This window comes from Cheilinus undulatus, linkage group 20, assembly GCF_018320785.1.
Source record: "Cheilinus undulatus linkage group 20, ASM1832078v1, whole genome shotgun sequence".
In the NCBI taxonomy this organism is placed as follows: domain Eukaryota; kingdom Metazoa; phylum Chordata; class Actinopteri; order Labriformes; family Labridae; genus Cheilinus; species Cheilinus undulatus.
This window is the reverse complement of record NC_054884.1, coordinates 12,756,117-12,774,014: the sequence shown is the minus strand read 5'-3', so window position 1 is coordinate 12,774,014 and position 17,898 is coordinate 12,756,117. Positions and strand designations below refer to the sequence as shown.

At 39.2% G+C, this 17,898-nt stretch overlaps 1 protein-coding gene across 2 annotated transcripts in view; it reads left to right on the top strand.

Moving 5' to 3' along the window:
* The window catches only part of bahcc1b (BAH domain and coiled-coil containing 1b), a 102,934-nt gene that overhangs the window by 28,672 nt on the left and 56,364 nt on the right, over positions 1–17,898 (top strand). For both annotated transcript variants that reach the window (XM_041815493.1, XM_041815494.1), the window contains one exon: positions 12,346–12,504. In XM_041815493.1, coding sequence (XP_041671427.1) covers positions 12,346–12,504 — 159 coding nt within the window. The remainder of the gene's footprint in view (positions 1–12,345; positions 12,505–17,898) is intronic.

Below are 17,898 nucleotides of genomic sequence, written 5' to 3'. Positions count from 1 at the left end.
CCCACACACCCACACATATGCTACACAGAATTGTATTATTGCCTCTCACCGCAGGCTTTCCTGAAATATCAGCAACCTTATGCTTTTAATTATCCTGACTTCTTGTGTGTGGGTGTGTGTGCACGTAAGCATTTGTGTCTCATTCTGACCCAGGCAGCAGCACCGCTCTCATCTGACCTCTTTTCCCCAAATTCCTCCTGTTTTCTTTAGTAAAACATGGAAAAACTTACTCCGACAGCCTCCCCCCATCCCTCCTTCCTACTTCCTAAGAATCCCGCATATGTTGTGAGTTTCTGCTCTCTACAACCATATATGGCCTTTCCTGCTGCCTTGGGTGGGTGGGTGTGTTGCATCCAAGAAGTCGGTGGTTGAATGCAGGAACTTTTTCCTTTTCACTTGGAGTTTACGGGTGTCATTTTTGTGCCAATGACGGAAAACTACAACAGATTTTTCTTAAGGCTCGGTTGACACAAGGTGCAATGTTGCACGTTTTCTTCTCTGTCCTTAATTTGCTTGCTCTCTGCCTGCTTTCATTTGAAATGGGCAGATAGGTTGTGTTAAGCATCTTTCTAGGCTTTTGCTCGTATAAAGGCACACATGTAAGTGGAGTAAGATCGGCATGTAACTACAGTAGCTCCCTGCATGCTGAAGGATGGTTAAAGAGTGTATGTGTGGATGGTTGAGGCTCTGGTCCGCAGCCTGGGAGTCAGGCTTTGAGCTGTGCTGTTCATACTCTGCTGATTTATGCGGCTCACAGGGAAATCTCTCATTTGTAGCTCTTTCATCTCATTTTTCCCCCTCTCTCTCTCTCTCCGTCCTCTCTCTTCTTCCCACCGTAATGTGATTCAGTGCAGCCGCTCATCCCAGGCGACATGCCATGCTTTGCTCGCACACCCTGCTCTCTCTAACATGAATGAGTCAATTGATGAATAATAAGATAGAGCAGAAGGAAAATGCTATCTGGATCTAGTCGAGCAAAAGAACTCCTTTTCTCCCCCTTGAACGTTTTCTTTGTAAGCACCGCTCGGCCGCTTACTCACACATTCAATGTGTTTGTGTCCCTAGTGCCATAATGCTTTTACGGACCTTTGTGTGTGTGTGTGTTTGGGGTGTGTGTCTAAGCGCCTTCCACCACCGCCTTGTTTGAGTAGCCCTGTCACTTGTGCAATTCCGTGGTGTCAAAACAGATCAGAAAGGTCTGGCTTGACTCCTGCCCCGACACAAACGCACACACAGGAGTACACACACTTACGCTCGCACACACAGACTGAAGGCTCGGTGCCAGGGCCCTCGGTGGTTGGAGGCTTATGAAAGGGTCGGACTGACGAGAGGTTGCCAAGTGTACGGCAATAAGCGTAACAGCCAAGCTAACGAGAGTCAGAACCTCTGACACACACAGACACAGACACCCTGAGACTCTAGTGTCAGTCTGTGTGTGTGTCGTCCACACCAGCCGTAGAGCCCTGAGAGAGAAAATGTGGGGTTCAGTGTGTGTATGTGTGAGCATTTGCATACCTACCTAACAGGGGATTTCAGTGTAGTAATAGAGTCACCAACAGAGGACAAGCAGGCATATGGGACATTTCTGAATGCCTGTAAATATTATTTAAATGATCATAGATCACATCTAAAACCCTCTGATGAAACAATGCAATAGATAAGACCTTAGAGTAAGTTTGTGTGTTACTGCTTTATTTCTAAAATGTCTAAAAACTAAGGACAATCCTACATTGTGAATAAATCAAATGTATAAATGATCTGCCAAAGCTGAAGAATCTTAGAATTGCATTGAAAGTAATGCATATCTATTGTCACTGACCCTTCCTCTTCTGCTTCCCAACAAAGCAGAGCTTCATGGCTTAGAAAGTAAAAAAAATTAAGGTTTTGTCCTTGAAAAGAACTCTTAACTGACCTATATGGAACGGCACCATGGTTTTCTAAACCAGTGGTTCCCAACCTTGGGGGTCGCGAGACACAAAGAGGGGGTCTCCAGGTTCCCTTAAAAACCTACGAATATTTTTTTCATTCCACTGTTGCCACTTTACACCAACTTTGGTTTTTATCATTTTTTCCTACAAATTTTAACACATTGCTTTTTAACACCTATTTTTACCATTTTTAACCATTTCCACCATTATTGCTGCCTGCTTTTGCAACTCTTGCAACATAAGCCCAATATTGCCTCTGTTGACCCATTAATGCCACTATTAACACCATTTTACCACTTTTTATGCCCAATTTTTCCCATTTTAACCACATTTCACTGTCTGGTATGCCCATTTTTGCCAGTTTGACCAATTTCTGCCAATATCTGCCTATTTTTTCTTTCTCAGTTAACCCTATTTTGCCAGTTTATATCGATTATTCTTCCCATTTAACCAGATTTCCACCCATTTTTGCCAATTTAAAGCATTTGAGCCATTTTTTTAATTCCCTTTTACCACTATTTATGCCCATTTTTGCCAATGTAACCCATTTTTGCCCTTTTTAAGTTAGCTATTTTTTGCCGTTCTTATATTATTTTTGCCACTTCTAACCCATTTCTGCTACTTTTAAGATCCAATTTCACCACCTTTTCTCCCATTTTTTGCCATTATTTACCCATTTTTTTCCTAATTTTAACCAATGTAAATTCTTTTTTTTTTAACAAAATAGATTTACATTTTTAAGAAGGCTATATACTACACAAACGATTTAAAAAGATTTGTTTCAATGATAACAGTGGTTATTTTTTTCAGGTTAAATAAAAGATATAGATATCACAGCTTAACTTTACAAAAGTATATGATTTTGCTGACTTTCATGGGCCCCCAGTTTGGCTGGGCTGCAGAAGGCTCTCCCCTTTTATACCCCCTTATGGACGGCCTTGTCTCCACATGACTATTCTTGAATGTGCATGACTGTGTTCAACCAGCTTCAGGTACAGTGGGGGTCCCTGGTCTCTGACCCCTGTATTTTGGGGCTGAAAAGGTTGAGCGTCCCTGTTCTAAACCATCAGGGGGCAAAAAAGTTATGTGCACAACCTGCACAAAGTTTGAAAAGATTTTGAGGCAGTATCCTAAATGGTCTTAGAAGAGTTGAACAGGGGATCAGACATGCAGCCATCATTGGAGTGGAGTGTGACAGAGGCAGATCTAATCCTTAGTTAAAATTGTGACAGCTGATATTACTCTGCTCTTTCAGTGTTATTAACAGACTTTTCAATGTGAAGCCTAACCTCCCTGTTGTGATGATTGAATCATGAGCCATACTTTATGATGCCAGTCTTTTTTTATGGAGGGAGATACTGCTAGCCCATTGATCATTATTAAAACATAAGGTCTTAGACGGTATAATCAATGATTTCAACGCATTTATTTAAGGGCTGTCAGCATAAACGCATTAATCAGAAATAAGGTCAGTGATAAGAACAGTAATTTCTTTTAATTGCGAATGAAGTGAAATGTTTTATTTTTCCTTTAAGCACAATACGCCCCTGTAACACAGTGATGTAAAATTAGTCCACCACTGCTCCTTAATGTCTCACTTTACTCAAAAAAACACACACAGCTCAGTGGACAGGTCAAAAGTCACTTGCAGCTTATGAAATCAGATATTTATCTTTTTTATAATTTGCTTATTTCCTTTCAATCCATAACAAGTTCTTTTTTTCTGTGGTTAATTCATCATCTTTAATCTACTGAAAGTATCTAATATTCTTTCAAAATAAAAGCAGGTCTGTATCCAAACAGGAAGTCAATTACAGTGAGTTTGAGACTGTACCCAGGGTATCGGTAGGGTCTTTAAAAGTATTAAAAGGTGATAAATTAATTTTGGGAAAATTGAGACCCTTAAAAAGTATTTAAAAGTCTTATCACGACTTTAAAAAGTCTTAAATTTTGAAAATATTTTTTCTGAATTAGCTGTCCAAGAGTTTGAGTCCCAAGAACATCGTAAAAGTGTGTGAATTTATTCATTTTTATTAAAAAACAAAGATGAACAGGTACATAAAAAGCTAGGCTATTGTGGGTGCATTCGTAAATTGTCTCTGAGAGCGCCAGGGCAGGCGGAAATTCAGAAGCACAAAGATTTACTATCCTAGCCTATCTGAATTTTGTTGTATCATAGTGGTCTATAGTCTTTATCACAAACTAAAACTGTTAAGTTAAAAATGTCACTGATGTAAATGGTTACAGCTTGAAGTGGCGGTGAGGTATTAAACAATATTGAGAAGGTCTTTAAAAAGTCTTAAAAAGGTATTAAAATTAACTCCAAGATTCCTGCATATACCCTGGTACAAAAATGCTAAATAAAACCATTTAAAATTCAAAATAGTGGACTTCATAGTGCAACAAAGAGGGAGATTTATCGCTTAAAGCTGTAGAAATTCTGAGATCAATTGTTATGAAAAAAATGTAAGCTTTGGCAGCCCTTATTTACACACATGCTGGTTAAAGTCATCTCAATCTGCAGCTCTCTTATTTCCTCTCCTTCAGTGTTCAGCAGGCAGATGTAAGAGTGTTGCTGTCACTGCTCTGCGTTCATTTCTGGACCAATTTATGATGATGCCATAAAAGTCAAGATTATATTAAAAATGAAATGAGGTAACTTGTGTTTTAATGTGCTCTTTCTGTCATCCTTCCCAGTCTATAAACAAAGCTGTTCTATACAGCTATATAAGAACAACAGGCTACTTGTATAAAGCTGCAGTTGATGGATTTCTGCTTATTTTCCACAAGTTTTAAAACCAATATCACTGTGTAAAAATGTACCCGATGAAATCTAAAATAGATTTGAAAAGTGGTGCAGAAAATGCTCAAATTAATTTCAAGAAATAGATCAAAATGCAGGGAAATTAACCTCCAAACCCCCACTGGATTGCGCTGACTAGGAAATGGCAGATATTCCAAGCACTGGCCATCGGGTTGTTGCAGAAGAAGAAGGGAAAGACTTAACTTGAAATGGTATTTGTTCTTGAAAATGAAAGTAGATAAGCTTGTTGTTGGTCAGTAACTCACATATCAGTCTGAAATATCTGACTAGAAAACGCATTGCGATTAAATTAAAATAGTTAAAAATGAGATATTTTTTCTGTATGGCCCATCCTTACTGGAAACAGCCGTCCACATTTATTCAGCATAGAATGATGTTTCTGTGTTGATAAGTTCGGCGGGCCTGAGTCTGTGTCAGACTGAGTTCAGTATATCAGTGTGTGGACAGAGGCTTTTGTTAATTGGCAAATGTGACAATGGAACACGAGAGGATATTGATCTTCAATCGGATGCAGATCGATTGAACTCGTCATCCTTCCAGGTGTGTGTGTGTGTGTGTGTGTGTGTGTGTGTTAGTGTGTGTGTATTGATCACAACGGTCCATTGAAACGGCTGCCGTGAAGGATATCTCTCTATTACTTTTTCTTTTCCCTTTGACTTTCTTCATATCACCTCTGCTGTTCCTCCCCTTATTGCTTTCCTTTTACTTACGCCCGTTTTCCTCCTCTTCCTCCTCCTCTCTCTCTCTTTATAATAGCCAGAAAACCTTGGGATGGTCTTGCTTGTTATCTGCTCTGTCTCTGTTTTATGTTACTTTAGATTTCTGCTGGCAAAATCACACGAAAAAAGGTGCAGGGTTATATTTTCGCTCATTTTCACACATGGTTTGAGACATACACAAGCATAGCTGTCAAATATTAAAAAAGACAACCTTGATTTTTTCCCCTTCTGTTGGGAGAGATTTTAGCTTTAGTGTAAGAGTGCTCACAGTGTCTAAACATGAATACAAATTATTTAAAGCAGACCTGACTTATTTATCTTGAATTAAAAGAGTCAAAGTTGAAAACTGAAAATGAAGCACTTTTTGAAGAGCTGCACAATTATCCTTAAATGAGCTTTCACAGTAAAAATATTGCAAAGGTCTGAATATATTGCAATAAATAAGAAAGGATTTTCTATAAGTAAGCAAAGCTTTTTCTCTCAGCATAAATGGGCTACGTTTTAGCTTTTGCATGGAGGCCAGATAACGGTCATACTTTCGCGCCCTCTTGATGCAGTCACGTAAGGCTAAAGCTCTCTTTCAGCTTCCATCAGATTAATTAGTCCCAGTTTGTTGGTGAAAACAAAATGCTTCTTATATTCATTAAGAGTTCTGAGCAAACATTCTGCAAATACATGTTTTTATTTTTCATCTATTTTTAAAGTGGACTAGCACAGTGGTTCCCAACCTTGGGTAAGGGCACCCCTGGGGGGGTTGCCATAGATCTCACAGGGTGTGGGACCCTATCTGCTCTGACGTCAAAATTATATGTACATGTATTTTTTGAGATAAATCCGTTAATTTTTGTGCAAAAAAAACCCAAAAAGTTGGATTTTTTTTAATGATTATGAAGTCTTACATTTACAAGAAATTATAAGAAAAACTCAGAATTTCTGAGAATTTCCAGAGAAAAACTTGAAATTTCCAAGTTTATAAAGTCTTAAAGTTTGACACTAGAAACTCAAAAAAGTTTTTAAAATCATAAATTCATAACAGTATAAAGAAAAACATTTTTAGAAACAAAACTGAGAAAGTGTTTGGATTTTTGATGTTATCGTCTCAAAAATTCTACGTTTTTGCTCACGTGAATTTACAAATTTTAAAGCAAAATGTTTTTTTTTTCTTAAATTAACTACTTTTTAAACGTTAGAATTTTAAGGGTTTTTTTTCTTGAAAATTAACAGATCCTCTTTATTATTTCTAGAGTGTATAAACATCTGTATGTGGGGCTATTATGTTGGGATTTTGTCAATGAAAACAATTAGAATTGATGTGTAATTTTTCCAAGTGAGTCATGAGCTTAGCTTTTCTTACATAGGAGTTGGGGGGGGGGGCTAGCAGATAGACATAAAAAGCATAAATGACAGCTACTATTTACTTGTATTTTTTTTTTTTTTTGTTCACTGCATTTCATAGTGTTATTGAATTGTTGAAATTTTCTATTCATGTTGCAGAGGACTGTGATTTTATACTTTGTAGACCAACTTGTATAATTTGGGCTCAAACAAGTACATTTCCCACTGAAACATTCCCTCTCTTTTATTGGTGTTACTTCAGTCAACCCTTTTCAGTTGAAAAAACATAACTTTTCCCTTCTCAAAAGCAATTATGTTGATAGTGTAACATTTTTAGTCTTTTGTTGAATGATTCCTGCCTCTTTGATTGTTTAACATCACTGTAAAATGGCGTCTCTGAAGCTCCGGCTGGTAAACTCTGAAGCTCTGACACCAAATCCTGACGTTTATACTGTTGAATCTCCAGATTTGCTGCTATCAAACTCCCACTCTGGAAACACGACGACATCCCAAAATGTATGTTTGGCCCCGTTATCCATGAGAATACCAAAAATATGCCAAGTAGCAAAACCTGCCCAGAAAAGCGAGGCACGTTTCCAGTACTCACTTTCTTTTTAAAAAAAAAGAGTGTTTAAGTGTTTTTGAGTGGATTTCCCTCTCAGCAAATCACATTACAGTCAATCATGAATAAACTAAAGCAGATTTTGCTCACTGTCAGTACAGCTGACTGTATTAGTGTGAATAGAAAGTCATAATTTGGATTTTTATTACCTTGGATTGTCAACATTGGAGGATTCGCTGCCTGTGTGTTGACACACTTTTCCAAGTCCTGATGCCAACTGGGAAAAATGGGAGGCATACGAGCACATTTTCTACTTTAATTACCACTACGGAGACTGAATGGGGCTGTTTTCTCTGTCAGCAGCCTGTATTGATGGTAAATAAAATATGCATGTGTAGAAATAAGCTGTATAATCATGATGTCAGCTGGGTCAGGGGTGAAATTTGACAAAGATTGTGCAGAAAATCAACCACTGATGATCAGAGGCAGTTCTTCTTGTGTTTTCTCAACTTCTCTCTGATACATCTCATCAAATGTTGATAATTTAGTGTGTTTGCATTAATCTTTTCTGAGAAACTACAAGAGGATGCAGCGGGGACAGATGGGAAGGGAATGTGAGTATCGGGATAAAACAAAGCGGAAACAGAAAAAAAAAGAGGAAGAAGTGAAAAAATCGGAGGAACTGAAATAAGGTTTACGTTAGCGGCTGGCCTCCAAGATGATTTTCCATATCAGCCGGCCAGAGGGAGCGAGGGACGAAATATGATTTTCTTCTCGAATCGCCAACAGAAAACAGACAGAGAGGGGCGGGAGAGGAGGTGACAGGAAAGAGGAGAACAGGAGAGGAATGAGTAAATGGAAAAAAGATGGGAAAAGAGGGGGAAGGGTGAGTATTTAAAAGCTGCTGCGGGACAAAAATCAACAAGGAATTCTGAGGAATCAGATCACTTAACACACCTGTCAATATCAATCCTCCTTGATATCACTGTAACTAACTTTCTTTTAAGAGTGGTTGATTTTTCTGCCTATTTCAGACACTTTTAGATGCTGGAGTAATTTGAAAAATGCATGACTGCTCAGCTGAAAACTGACTTCTTTTTCTATTGGCTGGTACAGTGAGCTGTGCATGTGTGTGTCAGTCTCTATTTGACGTGTGTGAGAGTCTGCGCTGCCAGGGGGGGCTTGTGAAACCAGCCTGAGTCTTATATGAGCTGTGTTTTATTATGACTGGCTGAAAGGCCACTGATCCACCGTCGTACAAGAGGAGAGGATTTAGAGTAGGAAAAAAAAAGACATGAAGAAAAAAATGCTGTAAAAATATCCTGTCTGAGAGAAGAGAAGGAAAGAGAAAAAATAAATGTCTAGAAGGGAACGTTCTGGGCCATTTTTTCTACTTCCTTGAAATTTATTATGACTGCCGAGAGTGAAAATATCAAAAGCAGAAGATTGAGAGATCTCGTCTTTTTGATGCAGCTGTATAAACACACACTCTCTTTCTGATTCGTCTTTTAATACCCCCCCCCCCGCGCTCCATCTCTTTCTTTTGTGTGAGTGTGAGAGACAGATTGGCAGACGGTTGAAGGTACTTGTGGTTGTGGTTGTTAGGGCGTCGGGTCGTGGTTGAGGTGAGGGTACTGTACATATGAGTGTTCAAGTCAAATACGGACTGTTGTGGTTGTGGTAATTGTCTCTGATGTGAGGCGGCATTTATGGGGAACGACTCAACCCACCACCTCTCTCTCTCTCCCTTTCTATCCATCCAGTGACTAATTACCTGGCTCCCCGTGGATTTGTTTCCTCCTTCCCCTACAACTGTTCGGGTTGTTCTGCTAAATGAGAGCACGCTGATAAGTGGAGAAACATTTGAGCAGAGCCAAACTGAGCAGAGTGTGTGGGGTGACACTGCTGAACATCTTAGCTCGCTCTTGTTGAAGAGGTGGAACAGTGATTTTTATTTTGATTCCATACTCTATGTTTGTGTCATTTTTTATCTTAATTTGAAAGAAGATGTAACTTTAAGTCTTACAGGGCAAAAGTGTGCTGGAACTCAGAAAAAGATGTTGCTCTTGGTATATGATCTTCTCTTTTGACTGACAGAAAACCTCAAATGAAGGATGTTGTTATCGGTAAAGTTCAAAGCAGAGTCTGAATTTAGACAAGAAATTTAGAATAAATTTGGAATTTTCAAAACTCCTTTCACACATGCATTGCATCCCTGAAAATTGTCTTCTGGACTGCATGTGTGAATGTTTAACCCTTTTGGGGCCAACTTTATTCAGACTTTCCTTCCAACTTCTTGGTGAAATGTTTGCAAGAAATCAGGGTAAGCCAACATGTGAACATAGCTTGGAAAGGTCTGAAAAAATTCACTGTGAGTGTTTGGACAGCTTGATGAAGACATTTGCGTGAAACAAAGTGTAAAGGTTATGCTGCTGATGTCCCTTGAGATACTGTTTTCCACTTTGGTTTGGCTGGCTAAAATGTCTGTGTACTTAGTCATATTAACATGGAAACATTCACCATCATGATAACTATTTCGAGCTGTGAGTTTAAGCCTTGCACACCTATAATCTCCTGCTATGAGATGTGAAAGGCAAGTTCCTTTAAAGATTCCAAGGCCTCTCCTGAAATTGTCAGGAGTACATATATGAAAAGAGCCCTCAAGTGGCGTTTGGGTGTCAGTGTGTTTTTGTACATTTCCGTTGGAGAGCAATCGATTGATCATCTTTCCTGTTGTCTAAGAAAAGACATGAACACAAGGCCCTTGGATAGAAAGGCCCATAAACATCAAGAATGAGTAGCCATAAGTTCTTTTAACATCTCGAGTCTGAAAAGCATTGTATTGAAGCTCTTCTGTCATTATGTCCATGTACGTGTACATTTAGTCCACAAGTCATATTGTGCAACTGAGTTGTGCAAGCATGAGAGGGACTTGATCCTACCATTACACCTCTGCAACATTTACATTGCAGAAGAAGCATTGCAGGATGGTAAAATTCCTGCCTTGAACTTTCAATGTAAAAGGGGCTACTGATGTATGAAGGGGCTTATAAAGGCTGCCAGTGGGCAGTGCCTAAAACTCTGTGCTATGCACAAAGTGCAATTTGTGGGTATTTAATGCTGCAAAACAATGCATTTCCCATGTGGCTTTTTCATATGAAGCAAGCAGCACTGACATTTACATTTATTTTCAGTGGAAGTGAAAGTCCAGTGTGAGCAGCAATTACAGTGGACAAGTTTGAAGGCTGGCATTTATACCAGAACAGTCCTGTGCTAGGACACAATCAACAAAGTTTTGTGGGATCGATAGAAGTATGACTGAATGCTTTCAAGATGCCCTGTGTATTGAGTTCCAACTTTTAAAAGTATCGTGACTGAACTAGTTTTGTCTTCCATCGTTATGATTGTGATATTGAATGTAATTTCTTTGGTCAAAGCTCCTCTTACTTGCACTTGTTGTTATTAGATTATGAAAGTTGACTTCTGATTCCCTTAGTAGTCCATGGGGTCATTTTAAATAGCTCTGTGGGTTTAATATTTTCCTTTTGTAAATACCACAAAGAAAAAAGTAAAAACGATGTAAAAGAGTCCTGTCCTAGACCTGGATTTTGAAAGGATAATTTAAGTAGATTTCTCCTCCACCACTGCTGTTGACAAAGCTGATGTCAGAAGTCCCACCCCTTCTTGATTTTGATTGGCCAGTTAGGGGGAAGTTATATTGACAAGTGCATCACTGTTCCAGATGTTCAACTGTGAGTGCTGTTAGCGTTGTGACAAAAAACAACAGGCATCAGTGGCATTTTTAAAACACTAGACTACACTGGCTCTGAATGAAAAATGAGCACTAACAGCACAAAAAACGGCCACTGTAGAGATAGGCCCTAAACTGTCTACCTATAACTTGGAACAAACTGCATTGCCCACTACCACCAACACAAAAAATGTCAGCTGTCTCTGACATGAAGACATGAATTGCCAAAATGTATACATAATCTGATCTCTTTGAATTTTTTTCTTGATTGTGATTTTATGTGAAGAGAAAATCAGATATGTACTCAGTAGGACAATTTTTGCTAAAAATTGGGATGCTTTCAGCTGCAGGGTGAATAAAGTTTGAAGGGATTAATTTCTCAAGAGCAGGCCATTGATAAAATTTGATTTTTTTCACAGCTCTGTTCAGTGGTGAAAACATAGATCCAGCATATCCAACTTTTTAGCACGGGGAATAATAAACCAATATATGCACTCTTTCATATTGTGTAGGAAAAACCTGATTCACCACTAATTTGTGTAATATTTTGGAGCTGAAAATAGCCTTTCATGTTTGTTTTAGGGTTTTTACTCAATGGAGTGTTTGCATGCAAAAACTGACCCAAATTAGGGATGCACAATATAAGGTTTTTGCTGATATCCAATATGCCAATATTTCTAGATTTATTGTAGCCAATACCAGTATCAATACAGATATACTAATGTAGTTCAGACTTAAATTTTCAGTCCTTAAAACTCACTTGAGGAATGAGGCTGAAAAAAGAAAAAGACTTAAGTTGACGGAGATCTGGTGGTTCAGTCTAAAACTCCACAAACTTATTCGAAGACATGGCCGACATTCACAACCAATATCTCAGTTGTAAATAACAGAAGACATTTTTAAATCTGCAGTTACCAACAGTTAACATCTTAAGCTTTTATCTGCTACCAATATCATACCGGTAAAATTATGCATCCCTAACACTGTTGTCTGCAAAAATTATGGACGTTGTCAAGGATGTTACCTAGACTGGCATAAGCATTTCCTTTTACACATTTGAGAAAGTTTGATGTCACACATGTCCTTCTATGTTTTTTTTTTAATATTTCAGAGCTCCTCACTTCTTCTGTGGTGTTGCTTGCGTATTTACACCCTACTAGACACCAGCTCCCTTAGGGTAAAATTTATGAGTGACCCCCCTCTAACCAGGCCTCTGTCTCCCTCAGGTGCTTCCTTCATGGGTTCCTTCCTGGCCAGCAGCCTGGGGTCCCCGCCCTCCCACCCTCCTCACCCCTCGGGACCCGCTGCCTCCCCATCCTCCCCCTCCTACAGGGCTGGACCCCATTCGAGGGCTTCCCCTATCTGGTTTCCACATTCACATGAAGGTAAAAACACACACTGACACACATGCAGGATGCAGCGCAGAGTGCCGGGGTCTCTGGTTAATCCAGGGTCTTGGTTTGGGATTAGACCGAGATGGAGCCATTAAGTGGTTTAACCATCACTGAGCTGAGGCCAAACACACGCAGCAGTGATGCCTCAGATGATGCTACTTATAGAAACACACACACACACTCGTACACACACAACTCTCCCCTGCCTCTGTATGTCAGCGAGCATGTGGCTGCGTGTTTGTGGCTGTTTTCTAGTTCAGAGCGTGAGTTATGTGTCGCTTTTTAAAGCTGGTTCATGACAGAAACCTTGTACATCCTCTTCCTTTTGATTTAACCCATAAACACGCAAACAAACACGTGTTTGATGCAGTGGAAAAGTATGTAGACACTATTGTTGCAAAACTTAAGAGCAAATCTTGACATTTTGAGAGAATGATGTTGATTTAGGGCTCAGATTTTTCTTCAAACTTTTCATTAAAACCCACCTTTGCACTCAAAACAGACTCTTTGTGCTTAGTTTTAGCTGTGCTAAAGATGTCTGCTTGCTTGCAAATCTTTAGTTGCTTACTCAGATTTCCGTCGCTTGTTCTCAAACCATTCTCCTCTTCTGCTTGTTTGTGAAACTGCCACTCTCTGATTTTTCTACGTGCTCATAGGAAACTTTCTCTGCCCAAGTACGAAACTTAACTGCAAGCTCTGAAAACTTGCTTGCTTGCTTGAAACGTATAGAGCTCAAGGGAATGGTTCCAGGAATAAAAATTCCCATACATTTTCTCCATAGCCTATTTGATTATTAGCCATAATGTCAAAAATGTCAATTTAGACTTGCCATTAGCTTCCTGTACGTGAAATGATGGTATGTGCTCCTGTCGAAGACAAATGTTGTAAGATATTAACCTTTTTCAAGAAGAACACAGTTTAATTGAAATCTCAGCCAGTGTTGCTGACTCCTCACTAAGGAGAGTAGCTATTGGCTGTCCTAAAAGTCACAGAATACACCAATTGACATCATCACCTAATTAGCATAATTTGCCACATTCATTTAATTATGATGGATGCTCTAGGAGAAATAAATAACATCATGGGCGAGACAGAAAGTGAGTAAAAAAAAATATATATTTTTTTAACCATAACATTTTAAACTTTTTTGTATACTATCTACATTAAAAATCTAAATGGACCAAAAGGAGAGACTGTCAAGGCCGCTTCACAGTGCCATTCATTTGCAGTCTAGACCTGGAGGGGTGAACATCTCCTGCTCTGACTGCAGCTGAGAGGGACTGTTTTGCAAGGACTGGGCTGCCTGTGAGTGCTCTGGGACAAGGGAGGGGTCCACGGCAGCACCTGCTGCTTGTTGAGAAGAGTAAGAACAATACGTGCTTTCACGTCAGAGTCTCCAAAACTTTCCATTAAAAACAGGATAAGTCGCTAGATTTGTCGCTAGTCACTTGTTTTGAAAGAGTCGCTACAGGAGTCTGAAAACTTGCTTAAAGAGGGGGTATTATACTTTTCCAATTTTTAAAACATAAATATAAAGTCACAATGTTGGGTGTCCATACTTCACGTATGCAAATTTTCAAACCACAAGATAAACGTATGTGGCAGTAATCTTGGAATTAGACTGTAAACTGATGGAAACGGTTCATTGGGAATCTCTCTGAGATTCTCCCGAGATGAGATTTCGATGGAGCAAACTGATGAGGTCATCGCAATAGGCTCTCCTGACTGGTTCGTCTGTGCTGCCAGCAAAGCGGAACAGACCACCCCCACAAGATGAACAGAGATGAATAAATACACCGCTAAATGTGGCAAGGGATCAGTCCACCATTATCAAAGCCATTTAGTAACACAGTAATTAAACACTTACCAAACAGATACGCCTTCTATCCTTCGCTGCTGCTGGTTTCTCTCTCCAAACTATCAGGGTCAGACTCCGGGTCTAACATGTATGGACGTATATCAAAATTAGCCATATTTTACTCAGTCGGACCGGTTCATTCAAAGTTTGCAAGTACTAGCATAGCTAGATAGCAACATAGCCACATTGGAGGGGATGGGTACAAAACATTGAGTCCCGCTGCCGGCCAGCCTCCGGAAAATCGGCTAATCGGAGGAAAGCAGGTCCAGGTGTGTGTGTGTGTGTGTGTGTTTTAAACAGACAGCAGTGAAAACAAAGCGTTTCAGACGTAGGTTAAAATAAGGGTTTTTCAGGATGCCAGTGTGAGAAACATGAGGAGTTTTTTTGAACTGTAAACCATGTGAAGCTACTACATGGGTATCAGAGAGATGGCGTAAAGCTTTGAAAAAAGGCATAATACCCCCACTTTAATATATCAACATTGTCGCTAAGTTGGCAACACTGATCTCATCCAAAAGTACTACAGTACCCTCAATCCTAGAGTGTCACAGCAATGGCTCTGATTGGTTGGGTCTCCAACTGATTAATTGAATGATTTATTGTCCCTTGAATTGCCTTGTTGCTGAAATGTGCTAAACTTGCCTTGCCTTGCCTTGCCTTGCCTCCCTTACAACACACGTGGGTTAAGCCATGTCAGCATCTCCCTGTTGCCACAGTGATGTATAATAAGTCCACCACTGCTCCTTCATGTCTCATTTCACTTTAAAAAGCTCAGTCACGTCAAAAGTCATTTGCACCATGTGTTATCAAACATTTTTCCTTTTTGCGGTTCCCTTATTTCCTTTCCAGTCCATATCAAGTTCCTTTTTCCATGATTAGGTTCATGTTAAAAGTAGGTCTGGTATTAGTTTACAACAGTGACATAAAAACAGTTTTAAATGCAAAATGGTGGAATTTTAAAATGTTAAACAAAGGATGTAATTAATTGCAATTAACTACATAAATTCTGAAATTAATCACTATTCATTTTTTTAATCTTTTGACATTCAATTACAGCATTTTTGTTTAAAATTTAAACACGACAATAAAGATGCATGTAGAAAAAAGTAGGTTTGAAAGCTTGAAGCTATCCTTAGCAACAAATAACATGAATCGCAGTGGACTGTAGTATATGTAGTTCTTTCATCCTAACAAAGAATATTATTAACCTTTGCCCTTTTCTCTGTTTTTGAATATCATTTCTGCTCTGAATAAAACATTTCATTCACAATGAGTGTTCAGGTAGCTTGTTAGTTTGGTTCACACATTAAAAGTGTTGTAACAAAGATTTTGCAAAATGTGTATGGGGGATTTGAATGGCCAATTTTACTTCCAGAAGCAGAGACACCAAAAAAAGTGGGTAGGCACTGTGAGCTCTGTTGTTTGCTTCTTGAAAAATTAGAGTACAAATATGATTTGAGCATGTATGGAAAGGTTTGTACGTGGGCAGAAAAAGTTTCCTAAGCGCTCATAGAGAAAAATGAGAGAGTTGCAGTTTCACAAACAAGCAGGAGCAACCTGAATGAAAGGACATTGGTTTGAGTATGGTAGCAGGAAATCTGAGCAAGCAACTAAAGATTTTTAGAGCAAGCAGACATTTCCAGCACAAACAAAGAATATCTAAGAACAAGTAGGCAGTTTTGAGCACAAAAGCATGTTTTAATGGAAAGTTTGGAAAAAATCAGGGCCCAAAATCAATAATTCATGCTCTTTAAACATCAAAATGTGCTCTTGAGTTTTGCAACCATAATTGCTCCATAGTGAAGCAGCATCATGCATGACAGTAATTTAGCAGTACTCTTCAAGGCCTTTGCATGCACAGTATGTGTTTCCCTCTATTCACTCCATCATCTGTCAGACCCCTGCTCTCTTCTTAGGGTGAGTTTTAAGTTTCATTAGCTCTTACACCACACAAATACACATGCACACAGACTGAAACTTAGCCCCATTTCCACCATCCTCTCCCCCTCACAGCCACCTCCCCCTCTGACCGCAGCCCCACCCTCAGGGCCCCTTCTGGGCTAACCGACCTCCAACGGCCCCCTTCCTGATCAGACACACACGCACACAAAAATGTGCTCATCCAAACGCATCATGTCCTCTTTCGACTGTTAACCGTTTGTGGTAAAAAAATGAGAGCTTGACTTAGTTATCTGTCCCTTTCAGGTAGGTGTGTGCCTTCAATTACGTATGTGTGAGTGTGTGTGTGTGTGTAAGAGGATTTCTTGTTTGACAGTGGGCGTCTAAAGCGATAACCTTCAAAAATACAGACACAGCTTCCGCCACAGGCTCTGTTTCTCAACCAACTGAAAACGGTCAGAAACAGAATGTCATGTTTCACAGGTTTTTTTTTCACAACAACGTGACAGGGAATGATACATCGTGTCCATCGAATGAAATGAGAAATGAGTAAGGATGTATATCACAACTTGGGTATGTAAAAACCCAGTTATGTATTTTTCAAAACCTGGGAATCAATAATGATGTGGCTTAGTGAACTTAACCCTCTCTCCTACACCGCCTGTATTCTTGCCATTTGGAATTTAAGGGGTTAACACTCTCATTAAAATGACAAACTGTTTGGTAAAATACGTCATGCTATAGAATGTTAAAATGAGGAGAATCTCTCAGATACACAGAAAGACAACTAGCCCTTCAGTGTTGGGTAAACAGGAAAAAATTAGAGTCATGGTGTGTGCTGCCTGCTTCTCCATCATGTATATTATACATCATAGTGAGTATTACCAATTGGCTGATTTTGCTGCTACCTAAGGGTGGGAATCACAAGTGGCCCCACGAAACGATATTATCACGATACAATTTGATATTATTGTGATTTTAAATATTGTGATTTTAAATATTTTGCAATACAGTGAGTATTGCGATATATAGCAATCTATACCATATAGCAATCCATACCATTTTTTTCAACTGTTCAGCTGATTTAGCTTTAGCCTTGCCCCTATGCTTGTCGTATTTCCACAGTATTTTATGTTTATGAGACACTTCTTGCAAATCTCATGTGTCATGTCCATCTCAATCTTGCCCTGCTTGCAGTCCGAATATCCATTGTGATTGTTTTTCTTTCTGCAATAAAGATTGTGATTTAAAAAACATAATGGAAATCAAACTAGATATATTAAGTGCCTCTTTTGAACACTTAAATTTTATATAATCAGTTTTAACCAGTATTAACGAAGTGCTGCTGTTAGGAAATATACTCACATAAGACTGGCCTTTTGTAATGTGGTGGCTGCCTTGAATGTCATGCCAGTGTATCTGTGACAACAGCAGTGTCACCTGTAGTTTAAATGTTCATTTAAGACTCTACCTGTATAGTGCTCAGTTCTCTGACTGCTCATTTCAGTATCAGAGAGGATTTTGATGTCAAGGAACTTCATGTCATGTGACTAACATTGTCCTGTGATGTGACTATTGTACACTTACACATTAACATTGGAGTTGTGAAAGATATATCATTCAAGCCT